Raw genomic sequence first — 13,535 nt, forward strand, 5'->3', positions numbered from 1 at the left:
CAAGGAGAGCTCAGAAAGAAAAGAGGAGCCATGGAGAGAAAACGTCCATCTTCTTAGAGAGTGCATAAATAATCATGAACAGAATGTTGGTAGAAATATGGATATTAAAGGCAATTCTAGTGAAGTCTCAGAAAGAATGAGGAATAGGTTATTGGAAAGTGGAGGAACAGCGATGTTTGTTTTAATGTAGCAAAACTGGCTGAATTGTGTTTTATGTTTTGTGACAGGAAGACTTCATAAGCAATGAAATCAGATAAATTTAACCAAGGAGATATCTATGCAAAGTGTTGAAGGAGCAGTGTGATTCCCTGATTGCTTATAGTAAAATGCAAAAGGAAGGCAATGAATTGAAGGAGGAAATGTTAAACAAAAAAGAACTTAGAGGTGTAGAAAATTCTCAGTCTATCCATATTGGAAAAAAAGATAAAAAGTGAGAAAGATTGTTCTAATCAGAAAATAAGGGTGTGGCTGAACAACTATTATAAACAATCTGGTTATCTGAACAACCAGATAAAAAGATCCTAGGTGTGACTTGGATTTAATCAGCCATCTCAGCAGAAGCCAGGAATAGAGATGAGATTATTGACAGGTGGGACTAAAGGAAACATAAAAAATGGGGCAGGATAAAGGAAGGCTATTGGACTTTTTAGATCCTTACAGGACCGGATCATGAGCTGGTTGGCTGAGAATATATACTATTCTCAAAGAAAAGTAAAGAATAACCCCAAAGGTGATTCAAATCATTAGTGCTGCTCCTCAGTTTCAAAGGGTGGGACCACCACCTGGGTTTCAAACAGCCAGACGGTCTCTGCCTAAAGTCTCAGAGGTGGGGACATGCTGCAGAGCCATGGAATTGGGGGTCCCTGGACCCTTGGGAGTGGACCTTGCCCAGGAGGGTTAGGACCACCATGCCAGTGGATCCAGAAAGCAGGACCTTGCCCCTGTGGGTTTGGAAGGAGGGCATTCAGTCAAAGAGGAGTCTTAAGATTTAATGGAATTTACCTTTCTAGGGTTTGGACTTGCTAAGGAGGCATCATCCCTTCTTTATGTTCTATTTCTCTATTTGGGGATGGGAATGTCTATCCTATGCCCATCCCAGCATTTTATTTTGGAAGCATGTAATTTGTCTGATTTCATCAATTTATAGCTGGAGAAGGATTTTTGTCTCAGGATGAATCATACCTCAGATCTCACCAATTTAGATATCTAAATGAGGCTTAGACTTTAGAGTGGATGCTAGAATGAGTTAAGATTTTGGGGGCTGTTGGATTGATATGAATGTATTTGGCATGCAATAAAGACATGCGTTTTGGAGGGCCAGAGGCAGAATGCTATGGACTGAATTGCATCCCTACAAAATTCCTGTGTTGAAGTCCTAAACTTCCTGAGAGATGGTATTTGGAGATGGGACCTTTGGGACCTTAGGATTAAATAAGGTCATGGGGGTGGGGTCCTCATTTGATAGGACTAGTGTGCTTATAAGAAGATACACCAGAGCTTGCTAATTCCCTCTCCACCACATGAGGACACAGCAAGAAGGCACCTATCTGCAAGCAAGGAAGAGGCACTCATCAGGAACTGAGTTGGCCAGCACCTTGATTTTGAACTTTCTAGTTTCCAGCACTGTGAAAACTAAATCTCCAATGTTTAAGCCTCCCAAACAATGGAATTTTGTTAAGTCAGCCCAAGAAGACTAATACACATACTAACATGCATCATACACATATACAATGATTCATAATTGCACTTATCCTACAGACATAACAAGAGAGCAAACAGAATGAAAACCACAATCACAGAAAACTAACCAAACTGATCATGTGGACCACAGCCTTGCCTAACTCAATGAAACTATGAGCCATGCCGTGTAGGGCCACCCAAGACACACGGGTCATGGTGGAGAGTTCTGACAAAACGTGGTCCACTGGAGAAGGGAATGGTGAACCACTTCAGTATTCTTGCCTTGAGAACCCCATGAACAGTATGACTCAAGAGTATATTAAAACACAGATCAAAATATGAACAAGGGGAGTCAGACTGCATTACTTTAAAATTATCTTAAAAAGCGAATTAAGTTTAAAATCAACTGAAATAATTCTGTCTATATGAAAATTCAATATTTATTTATTCAAAAAACCGATGTTTCTGATAGGGATACAACAGAAGAGTTACACGGGTCGCTATAGAAGTTCCAGAAGGGGATTATGGATAGAGAGGGAAACCTAAGGAACTGGGAGACCACTGTAAGTTAATGATCACCCAAGAAAGCTATCAGAACATGGTAGAATGAAGCAGACTTACTTAACTATTGTGATTCTTCAGTTGCTCAGTTGTGTCTGACTCTGCAATCCCATGGACTGCAGCACACCAGGCCTCCCTGTCCTTCACTTACTGAGTTTGAGCTTACTCAAACTCATGTCCATTGAGTGGTGATGCCATCCAACCATCTCATCTGTTGCCCCCTTCTCCTCCTGCCCTCAATCTTTCCCAGCATCTGGGTCTTTTCCAATGAGTTAGCTCTTCACATCAGGTGACCAAAGTATCAGAGCTTCAGCTTCAGCATCAATCCTTCCAATGAATATTCAGGGTTGATTTCCTTGAGGATTGACTGGTTGGATCTCCTTGCAGTCCAAGGTACTCTCAAGAGTCTTCTTCAGCTCCACAGTTCAAAAGCATCAATTCTTCATCACTCAACCTTCTTTACGGTCCATCTCTCACATCCATACGTGACTACTGGAAAAACCATAGCTTTGACTAGAGGGACCTTTGTTGGTAAGTCTCTGCTTTTTAATATGCTGTCTAGGTTTGTTACAGCTTTTCTTCTAAGGAGCAAGTGTCTTTTAATTTCATGGCTGCAGTCACCATCTGCAGTGATATTGGAACCCAAGAAAATAAAGCCTGTTACTCTTTCCATTTCTTCCCCATTATTTGCCATGAAGTTATGGGACTGGATGCCATGATCTTAGTTTTTTGAATGTTGAGTTTTAAGCCAGCTTTTTCACTCTTCTATTTCACTTTCATCAAAAGGTTCTAAAGCCACGAATAAAAGCAGAAGATATGTCCCAAGCCACCAAATGAAAGAAAAATGTTATTGCCCTTCTACTGATTTAAATAAGCGCCATGATAATCCTACTTTGACCTCATAGGGTCAGACATTCTCCTGCCGGATAGGAGGAGCTAGTGACATAAGCCTGACTTCTACTTGAAGCAGTCAGTCTTTTCCCCTCCCCCACTTCCCTTTGATTATAAAATTGTACCCCACTTAATCCTGGGATCAGAGCTCCCTTGCCTGCCCACTTGTATCTCTTACAAGTGTCCTATATTAATATATCTGTGTGTTTGCTAAGTCTCTTCTGTTGTGTTTGACTCTGCGACCCTATGGACTATAGCCCCCATCACTTTGCCTCTCGCTGAATTCATTCAGCACCAAGACACAACGAACTTAAGGAGCTTCATTATGTCCTGAAACCAGGTGTGTGATTTCAGCTGGAATATCATAGGTTTTGGCTGGGTTTGAGTCCTTGCACATGGTTTCAAGTCCCGATCTGAGAAGAATAGTTTCATTTCCATCAGTCTTGGCCTAGCTGAACTCTGCCTGCTTCTGGTAATTCTCCTCCCCGTGGTCTTCTTACCTCCTTTTACCTTTGACCTGAATTTATATAAACTGCCATTTCCAAACCAATTCACCTCTTCCGCCCCTCAGACCCTACAGCCTTTATGAGGTTTTTCCAGCCAATCTGACCAGCGCCTGCCCTCCTCCCAGCACCACCTGTGATCTCGTCAGCTCCTCAGCCGCAGAGCAGCACAGAGCTCACTGTCTTCCTCTTCACTCTGTCTCCATCCCCTGTGACTGCATCACTGACACACTATCCCATTCAACACCATGCCTTCTCAGTCTTGAACTTTTTCTCTCCAATAATCCTTTTATCTTCTTCCATTTAATCCTCTTGGACTTCCCTGTAGCTCAGAATCTGTAGTAAAGAATCTGCCTGCAACACAGAAGACCCGGTTTTGATCCCTGGGTTGGCAAGATCCTCTGGAGAAGGAAATGGCAACCCACTCCAGTATTCTTGCCTGGAGAATCCCATGAACAGAGAAGCCTGGTGGGCTACAGTCCATGGGTTTGCAAAGAGTTGGACACGACTGAGCAACTAACACTACTCTACCCTATTTAACCCTCTCAACCCTAAAGTCAAAACTTCTTATTGTTACCAATCATCACATTACCTCCTAAAAAGTGACCTCATACCCTTCCCTTCCTCCCAGTGTGCTTGCTCTGGTACCCATCTCAAAAATGCTTTGGCCTCACTGAGAATGCCTATCTACTAACCCTACAAGTTTTTCAGTATCCGTTATTCACTTTGTGGCTTCACATCCCTCTTTCCATATATTGTCTATTTCTGCCCAATAAAACATAAGCTCGATGAGGACTTTCTCACTCATATCTCTAGCATCAGGAACAGAAACAAGCCTGGGTACAAACAAAGCACTCAATAAATATTGGACACATAAATGCCTCCTGTGGGCCAAGTATGTGGCAAGAATAAAGAAACAAAAACAGCCTCTCCTCTCAACAAGTTCAAACGAATATATATTATGCATAAGTACCAGTGCAGGCACACAAATTTCAACTATTTTTAGGTCAACAAACTACTTGTTCTTAGCCTATTTTAAAAATAGTTTTATGTTTCATTATTCTAATGTCCTTATACTGCGTTTGGTAAGTCTCTCACTAGCAAGAAAATCTTTGAACTTTCCAAACATATATTTTAGGTGTAACAAGTAATAGTGTAAGGCATTTAGAACCGGTAAAGATTTAGTTGGTTTTTTTAATCCATCTTGTACAAATAATCTGTCAACTCAAAAAGCACCAGGAAGTGATGATTTTAGCAATGCACAAAAAAGGACAGTATCCAGGTGTTAGGGGTTTCATATTAGTCCCACCTCTGGCTCCAATGAGAGTTCAAATGGCACATTGTGCAAAAGTAGAAAGACATGTTTTTTCCATTTCCTGGAAAAAACACAGTAATAACTATACAAACCCACAATGACTACAAGTATGAATGGTTCTCACTAACATACAGTTTTACAATTTAAAAGTGTTGGTTTAACCCATTATTTCCAAAACGTATTTGATCATGGAATCTTTCCTCATGCCATTCACATCTATCATATGTAATTAACATTTTCTGATATATGATTTGGAAAGTATTGCTCTAGGATACCATAGAAAGTGAGTAGTATTAGGCCTATGGCTTTCATTTTCAATTTTATATATTTGCAGTATTCTCTGAGGGTTTTACCTAGAGTCATATGGACTTGGATTTGATTCCTAGCACTGACACTAACTTGGATCAATTATCTTCTTTATAAAATGCAACCATAGTGCTAGCCTTGTTAAGAGACTTCGGTTGATCCTTGATATATACTAATTCTAGTAATAATATTCTTTAGGCCATCTGATGTATAGAGCAAAATTACATAAAGGGAGATGAGTTTAAATGAGGAAGCACAGCTGTGAAGGAGTAATTATAAAAGATAAAAATCAACCAGATTTTGTTATAAATTTATTTTTACAAAAACAAAATAGTTTTATTCAGTATTGTGAGCAGAATTTATGAGCTCCTCAATAGACAGCATATACAAAATGAGTCGTATGTTAATACAGAAAGAAAACCCAAATTTAATAAGTATGTATTTCATACTTCCGCCATAGTAAGTGTAAATACTCCCACATCCACATGCTATGGGTCATATAATCTCCTTGTCAAGTAAAGACATTGGCAATACAGTTTAGAGACCATCCCTTGGTCAATGGACCAGACAAGCCAGCATTATAGTCTACTGCAAATTAATTAATTTATTAATCACCCCAGGATCTCAGGGATAGGTTGACCTAACTGCAATGAAGCTGGGCCAATTCATAAGCCTTTTGTTATGTATCCAGTTGCTCCCATGCACGGTACAATATAAATAGAACAATTTGTTATTATCACTAAATAAATGGGGGGTGGGGAGACAAACAGTTGCCAGGCATATTCCCATGGCAGCTGTGAGCATCCATTTGAAAAAGATGCAGTTCCTGCACCAGTAACTGGGAAAAGGGAGGCCAGTTCACAGGGCAGGTGGAGCACTTGACTTCCTTGACCATGCTACACTGCTCACCCTGGGCTTACACAAGGACAGAGTCTTTCTACACACCGCCCACCACCCCACCACCCAGTACGTTTTTCTAAATACATTTCTCAGCATAATAACGGACTCTATTTCCATCTCTGACTCTGCAACTGAGAGAGAATCGAGAACCACAGGCTAATTTGTGATCATTATCTGTATGTTTCTATAAACAGTGGTAAAGTGCTTACTGTGAGGAATGCAGCTGAAAGGCCCATATTAGCATTTACAGCAGAAAATACATGCCTCCCTTATCTCTTCATTTGTGGTTTACCAGTTATCCTCTTACCTCCTAGTGATTCAAAGTTGTACCAGTGGCTAACCTCTGACTGTATCTCTTTCTTCCTTAAGATGAGCAGCTCTGAAAAATGAGAACCAGTGGAAAGAGCAGTCAAGATGTACAGTTTGCAATTTACATAGCTACTTGGGACTTTTTAAAACTGCTTTCATCTCAGCACGTTAATACGGATAACAAAGAAATGAATTAGTATAAGAAACATTAACATTAAAAAGGGGGGGTGAGGAAAATACTGTGTAAGTACAATAAATACATGAATACTACAATAAAATGACATTCTTTATAGTGAGGAGATGACAACCAAAAAGGCAGCTGTTATAAGCACATTTCTACTTGGCCTGGGGCACCAGAAACACTGGTGAAAACAGAGAGGAAAAAAGCTAAGAAGGAAAACGCTGATGTAAGTTGTTGCAATTAGTGTGTGTTCAAATTAGTCAAAATTTAATGATTGATATGACACAGCACTAAAATCACTGGAAAAAGTATTTCAATGATTAAAGCATTTTTTTTCTTACTTTGGTAGCTATTAATGCAGAGAATTTTTTGTTGTTTGTTGTTTAGTCACTCAGTCGTATCTGACTCTTTGTGACCCCATGGACTAGAGACTGCCAGGTTCCTCTGTCCATGGAATTCTCCAAGCAAGAATATCGGAGTGGGTTGCCATTTCATTCTCCAGGCGGGATCTTCCCAAACCACAGATCGTACCCAGGTCTCCTGAGCATGTCCTGCATTGCAGGCAAATTCTTTCATCACTGAGCCACTGGGGAAGCCCAATGCAGAGAATACTGACTGTAAAACAAGTCTATCTCCTGCTTTTGTATTGGTTTTAAAACATAAACTGCTATGTATTACTGTGGAAATGAGAATGAAATTTAAGGTAGTATTCACAACTGAATGATCCTATTTGCTTAGCATAAATGATTAAAATGGCTAGAATTACAAAATGAATTGCAAAGACGTAAAAATATCCCAAAGTTCACCTTGCCAGTTTTAGGGTGGGCATACTCCCAAGCATTTCACTTTTCAGGCGCGTTGCCCATAAACAGTTTGGCAGCAGAGGGCGCTCTTCAGTTAAAATCCGAAGTTCTTTTTCAAAAAGCTTTTAGATACATATTCGCTACATCCAAGCAACAGTAGTTAAAAGAGTGTTGTAGAATAACAAGAGTCCTGTGAGCTTTGAGCTTTATTTAGGGGGAAAGGACATTTATGAAACATAATTGAATGAGACTTTAGATTTTGAGCAATGCTTAGTTTCTTCTAATGAACATATTTGATTCACACCACTAGTATTTTCTGCTGACTGACTCGGTGTAAGATACTTCTAGCGTCTTCCCCGGATACTGTTACGGGAAGACTTGGACCCTTACCATGTGCTTTCTGCGCTTTAGGGCAGGACATTTTAAAACAAAATGAGGAAACCGAAAGTCATCGTATTTATCACATTCAAAAGTAAGGAGTTTACTATGTTGTAGATTTTACCTAGAATGTTTGGAACAATCGGCAGCCACAGTTCCTATTCTCAGGTTACATCCTGAAGATAAAACGATTTTCATAACATCTGAATACTAATACAAAACAATATCTGCACATTTATCTACATTTATCTCCCGCGATCAATAGCATCTTCTCGACAGAATCCCGAGTGCCAATATTCCCCGCAAAGTCGGATTGCTTCCCGGATTCCAAAGCGCGGTCTTTCCCCACCCTCTTTGACCCTCTCAGCTACTACCCGCCTCCCCAGAGCCAACCAGCTCCAGTCAGGGCCAAGTAGCTGAACATTTTCAGTTGCTACAAGAGAATCTTTCCCCCTAGCTTCTTATCGATGAATGGGTGCTTTTCTGAAAACTTAGCTTTAAACCTCTTTCATTTCCAGAACACTTCTGGTTTGGTTTTCAAACTAACGAGGTCTGACTAGTGACCATTCAAAAAGCCTTTTTTGATCACCCCAAGGCGCAAGTCATTGGACAGGGCTCTGGCTGCGTGGCCAAGGTCTCACGTGGTGCCTCCGCCAGCCACCCAGCGCATCTGCTCGGGTGAAACCCTTCAAACTTTTTCTTTCTGTGCTTGAAAAGCAAAATGACCCGGTCTAAAGGCGCTGGTCTTCGGCTGCGCAAAACTGATCCTTCTGGGAGGCGGCCGGCCTCCCGGAAGACCGCCGCATGACTCAAGACTCGAAATGTTCCGGAGTTCAAGTCACTCTGGACGTCGCCACCGCCGCTTCGCACTCGTCGCCGGGCCGCGCGGCAGCCACCCAGCGGTCCCCGCCCGCCCGCCCCGAGCGGCCCGCGCGCCCGCTGCGGGGGAGGGGCGCGCTCGGCTGAGGTCGCCGCCCGGTTGAGCAATCCGACTATGCAAATAACGGGGTTACGATAGCCAATCGGAGGCCGGATCTGCGGTGACGCGCGCGCCAAGCGCCCGTAGTATTTATAGATCGTATTTAAAGAGCCCTTGGGAGTCTCCCCGGGCTCGGCTGGGCGGTGGCAGCGGCTGCGGAGCTGCAGTTGGCCCGGCGCGAGTGAGGTGGCGGGGCGGTCGCTGCCGGTCCTTTCCCTGTGGGGGTGTGGGGCGTGGAGAAGCGTCCTAGCACGTTCCGTAGTAAATAGTTTTTACCCACTTCCCAGCTCTGTTTCTCGAGAAGGGGAGGAAACGCTGCAGCTCCGACCATAGTTTTGCTGGAAACAAAGCCAGGGATTTGGCATCTCAAAGCAGAGGGTGGGGGTGCAGAGAAGGTTTGAACCGACCCCGCCCCAGCCCCACATTTGAGCCACAAACCGTCGCCTGTTTCCTGGTGCTGGGCTGTGTGTAGAGGCGGCCTTCCTGGGGGGAGGGGAGAACAATACCGCCTGAAAAGCCAAAAGTCGTGGAATTTGGGGGCGGGGTGTATTCGTGGAAAATAAACTGCAAGATAGTGGCGGTGATTATCTTGGCGTACAATCCATTGATCCTCAGACTTACCGGCCAGTGAGCTGCACACTGCAGTGCGAAAGCAGGAAACTGACATTACGTCAGAGGAGAGAGAAGAGACCCAAACTGCAAGGGCTGCATCTGCAGAGCTGGTTGTTTCTCCTCGGAGGGGTTCTGCGGGCCCGGGGTGCTGCCCCGGGCGGGGAGCTGCGGGCTCTCCGGCAGAGGGCGGGCGCTGGGGGCGTTCTGGGGACTCCTGGCCTGGGCCGCCCCACGTTGCCCTCACCAGCGGGCTCGGTAGGAGCCACGACTAGTACTTTTAAAGATAGACCCGCGGGGTCTAGCTTAGCTGGATGTCCTGAATTCCAGGAGGGAGGGGCCGGGGAAGCGCACCAAGTGTCCCCTGCTGTCCTTACTTTAGCGCGAGCTGAAGTCCATCAGAGGAAAGGTGGTGGTGGTGGAAGCGGATGGGGGGGGGGTGGCTCCCAGGGAGTCACCAAGGGTTCCAGCCTTGTGTAGAACTTGACAGGTTCTCCGCACCTTATCAGGGATTTTGTTTTCTAGGTATTGAGGAACGTGGTCACCAGAAACTTTCTCTCTGCCAGGGACCTAGCTCCTGAGGCCTTGCCACTGCTTCTTAGAAATCTCTTGAGGACAGACAGGCAGCAGGAGAATAGCGTCCATTAGTACATTCTGTCTCTTGGAAGACTAGCTCAGGGTCATCACAAGGTAACCGCAGTAACCAATTCTCCTGGGCTCCCGGCCCACTCCGCCGGTGACGAGCTTAGTGCAAAAAAGGTTGGTGACAGCGGCCAATGATGATTGTTCCTGCTGGGTCCTGAGTGCTTTGGCAGGCTATCTCATTTAATTCTCACAATAACTAGATGGGGTGAGTACTCTGAGCCGCATTTTGCAGATAAGGAAACAGATTCTGAGAACCACTGTGTCCTCTTCTGCGGATGGGAACCAGGCAGTCTGACGCCAAAGCCTGCACAGTCTGTGGGGGCAGGGAGCTGGCTTTGATCGGGGCATCTTCCAGGCTCACCTCAGTTCACAGCAAGAAGGCAAGCAAGAGCCTTTGTTCACTCCTGTTGTCAGTCAACTGCAATAAACCTAGTCCTAGTTAAACATGGTGGTTCTCAGGTGGCGTGTTTAATCTCCTGGAGTAAGAAAGACTGCTCCTGAACACCAAATTGTTTAAGCCAATTTTCTCATTGCTCCCTGTTTGCAACAGTGTCTTATAAAATCGTTTAATGATTAAACTTTATATAGCACTTCATTCCTAGCTCAGGTCATTGGATAACGTCAGATCTAAAGAACTGAGTGAGTTACCTTGTAAATTAAGAGTTGGGGCCATGTTCAGAATTAGTCCGCAGTCTCATTCAAGGTTGGATGAGTCCTTTCCTTGCTTTTCCCATTGGTTGCCTTATCCCCCATGATGGTCATCAAGGCTGGTGGGGGGAGAGAGCCAGGGAAGGGGAAGAAGACTGGAAGATAGTGATTAGTGTCTGGGAAGGGAAATTCAAAGGAAGAAAGTTACGGGGAAGAAGGTTATACCTCTGTATATAATTACAATTTTTTTTAAAATAGAAACAGGTGATTTGAAAGCCAGGAATCTGATAGAGGTTGAATACTGTTTCTGTCTCACGTCGGCTGGAAAGCCTTAGACCTGCTGTGAATGTGAGACCGACTGTCTTCATCTGTAAAATGGAAGTAACCTGCTACCCGTCTGCTGACATTCTCCTCTACTGCCCCTTTTTCCACGTCTACTCTTCTGGATTCTGGTGGTTCTCAAAGTTCTCTCCAAGGCTAAGTCTCTTCTCACTCAACACACTCTCCTGGATGATTTTACCCAAAGCCTGACCCCAATTGCCATTTGAAGTCTTTCTCTCTTGCCCAGGTCTCTTTCTGACCTCCAGATCTGTACTCAGGACATCCCAACTTGGACACCACCAACTTAAATGTTCCAAACTGAGCTGCTCCTTATCTATCTCCCAGCCACCTACCATGAAAGGTTGGCACTACCCCTGCACATCCCCACCCAGTTATTCAAGCCAAAGCCTGGCTAATTCCCCTTTCCCTTAACTAATACACCAAATTAATGGCCAACTCCTACCTTGGATTAGCTGCCTTCTGTCTACCAACCCCTAAAATCACCTCTACCAGGCGGCCATATCCCCTCCATCAGTCCGCTTCGCGGGCCGGCCCCTTGTGTGCCCACTGCTGGAGCGGGGAGCAAAGCTAGCTCTGGCAGAAGGAAGCAAACAGCCATGGGAGGCCTTTGCAAGCAGTTGCTGGGCCGCCCCACATTAGGACTCCCACTAGGGAGGGTAGTGGGACCCACTGCCCTAAGAATGACTCCTGACACAAAGCCACCCAAGATTGAGCCCAGACCTAGGACTCTGGCTGCTCCCCTTGCTTGCACACCGCCCTTCAGCCATTCTGAAATTTGTGCAGTTTGTCTAATGATGCCAAATTCTTTTGTCATTTCTCTGAGCTTTAGCAGAGGCTGTTCTGAGAATGCCATCATATCAAGGCATCTTATCCCCATGCCCATGTTTCTGACTGAAAGCTCCTACCACTCTTTCATTGCTTAGTGTATGTCACTTCCTCCGGAAAGTTCTTTGCACTCCACCCAGCTTCACGGTTTGTGCCCCTCCAGCTCGTTCAAAGAGCTGTGCTTTCCCATCACAGCACCCAGACACTGTAGACTGAGTGTCTTTTCATTTCCCTGAATCTGTGTCTTTATTCATATAGAAGGGGACTACACCAGAATCATTCAACGTGCTTCATTAGCCTACAGCTCAAAACCCCATTCACCCCGAACACTTCCAGTCTGCCATGAGTGTATCCTAAACTTCGGAACACAATGAACCCATGGGACCAATGATATGCTGTATCTCTCATGAGTGTAAGGGTAGAAGACAGGTTGAAAACTGCTGTCCAAGACTGGCAATTCAACAAGGAAAGAATCATTATTTCCCTTGTACCTGGCTCAGTGTAAGGCACAGAGCAGAACACACTCAGGAGGTACTTGTGTGATTGACTGGGGTTGTGAGGATTAGATCAAATTATGTATATGGAGTTCCCAGGACATAACAAGCATTGGGTAAATCTGGATTGTCTTGCCCACCAATCACTAATATAGAGCTTAGGAGTCATCACTTAATGCTTCATGTCTGTTGTCCTTGTCAACCTTTATCCCCCATGAGAGTGAAAGTGAAAGATACTTACAGTAGGTTCCTAGAGCCCTGCAACTTCACTACAGCTATAAAAAAAAAAAAGCACTAAACTAAAAAACACTGTATGAAACCTAGGCATGTTTTTGGCTGACTCTGTTATTGGTAAGCAAACTGTCCCACATGTATTGTTTCTCTAGTGGTCTTAGAAACCACTAGAGAAATTAGTGGTCTTCCCTGATAGCACAGTTGGTAAAGAATCCACCTGCAATGCAGGAGACCCTAGTTCAATTCCTGGGTCGGGTAGATCTGCTGGAGAAGGGATAGGCTACCCACTCCAGTCTTCTTGGGCTTCCCTTGTGGCTCAGCTGCTAAAGACTCTGCCTGCAATGCGGGAGACCTGGGTTCAATCCCTGGGCTGGGAACATCACCTGGAGAAGGGAAAGACTACCCACTCCAGTATTCTGGCCTGGAGAATTCCATGGATTTTATAGTCCATGAGGTCACAAAGAGTGACACAACTCAGAAACTTTCACTTTCACTTAGTGGTCTAAAGGTTGTTTTTTTTTAGTGGAGAAATATGTCTCCCAAAATCCTTTTGGGGGAATCCATTTTCAGCAGGGTTTCCCTGGTGGCTCACACAGTAAAGAATCTGCCTGCAATACAAGAGACCCTGGTTCAATCCCTGGGTTGGGGTGATCACCTGGAGAAGGGAATGGCAACCCACTGCAATATTCTTGCCTGAGACCTCCATGGACAGAGGAAATTGGCAGGCTAAAAGTCCATAGGGTCGCAATGAGTTGGACACAACTGAGTGACTAACACATCTTCAGAAAAAGAACTTTGTTCAGATTGTCTTTGAGGAAATGGGAGGAGTCAAGTTGGAGGTGAATGAGAGCCATGGCTCTTCCCTGAGTCTGGGCAGAGCTCTGCTAGCAGATGGATGGCTGTGAGGCATTAATGGCCTGCGATAGTCCTGC

The 13,535-nt window shown here is 44.4% G+C and overlaps 1 protein-coding gene across 7 annotated transcripts in view; it reads right to left on the minus strand.

Moving 5' to 3' along the window:
- Positions 1–10,091, minus strand: part of LOC145503688 (uncharacterized) — a 38,741-nt gene extending 28,650 nt beyond the window's left edge. For 3 of the 7 annotated variants that reach the window (XR_014051666.1, XR_014051665.1, XM_081483725.1), the window contains exons 1-2: positions 9,428–10,091; positions 6,464–6,535 (exon numbers count right to left, since the gene is read on the minus strand). Coding sequence is in view for 1 of the 7 variants with exons in the window: in XM_081483725.1 (XP_081339851.1) it covers positions 6,464–6,535; positions 9,428–9,473 (118 nt within the window). In the remaining 6 variants the exon portion in view is untranslated. Of the gene's footprint in view, positions 1–6,463; positions 6,536–6,987; positions 7,654–7,951; positions 8,792–9,427 lie in introns of those variants that run through there. The other 4 variants (XR_014051662.1, XR_014051661.1, XR_014051664.1 and 1 more) reach the window with 4 other exon arrangements.
- Between the last annotated feature and the right edge of the window lie 3,444 nt (positions 10,092–13,535).

The sequence above is a fragment of the Giraffa tippelskirchi genome, chromosome 4, assembly GCF_054371585.1.
Source record: "Giraffa tippelskirchi isolate mGirTip1 chromosome 4, T2T-mGirTip1v1.2.pri, whole genome shotgun sequence".
Classification (NCBI taxonomy): domain Eukaryota; kingdom Metazoa; phylum Chordata; class Mammalia; order Artiodactyla; family Giraffidae; genus Giraffa; species Giraffa tippelskirchi.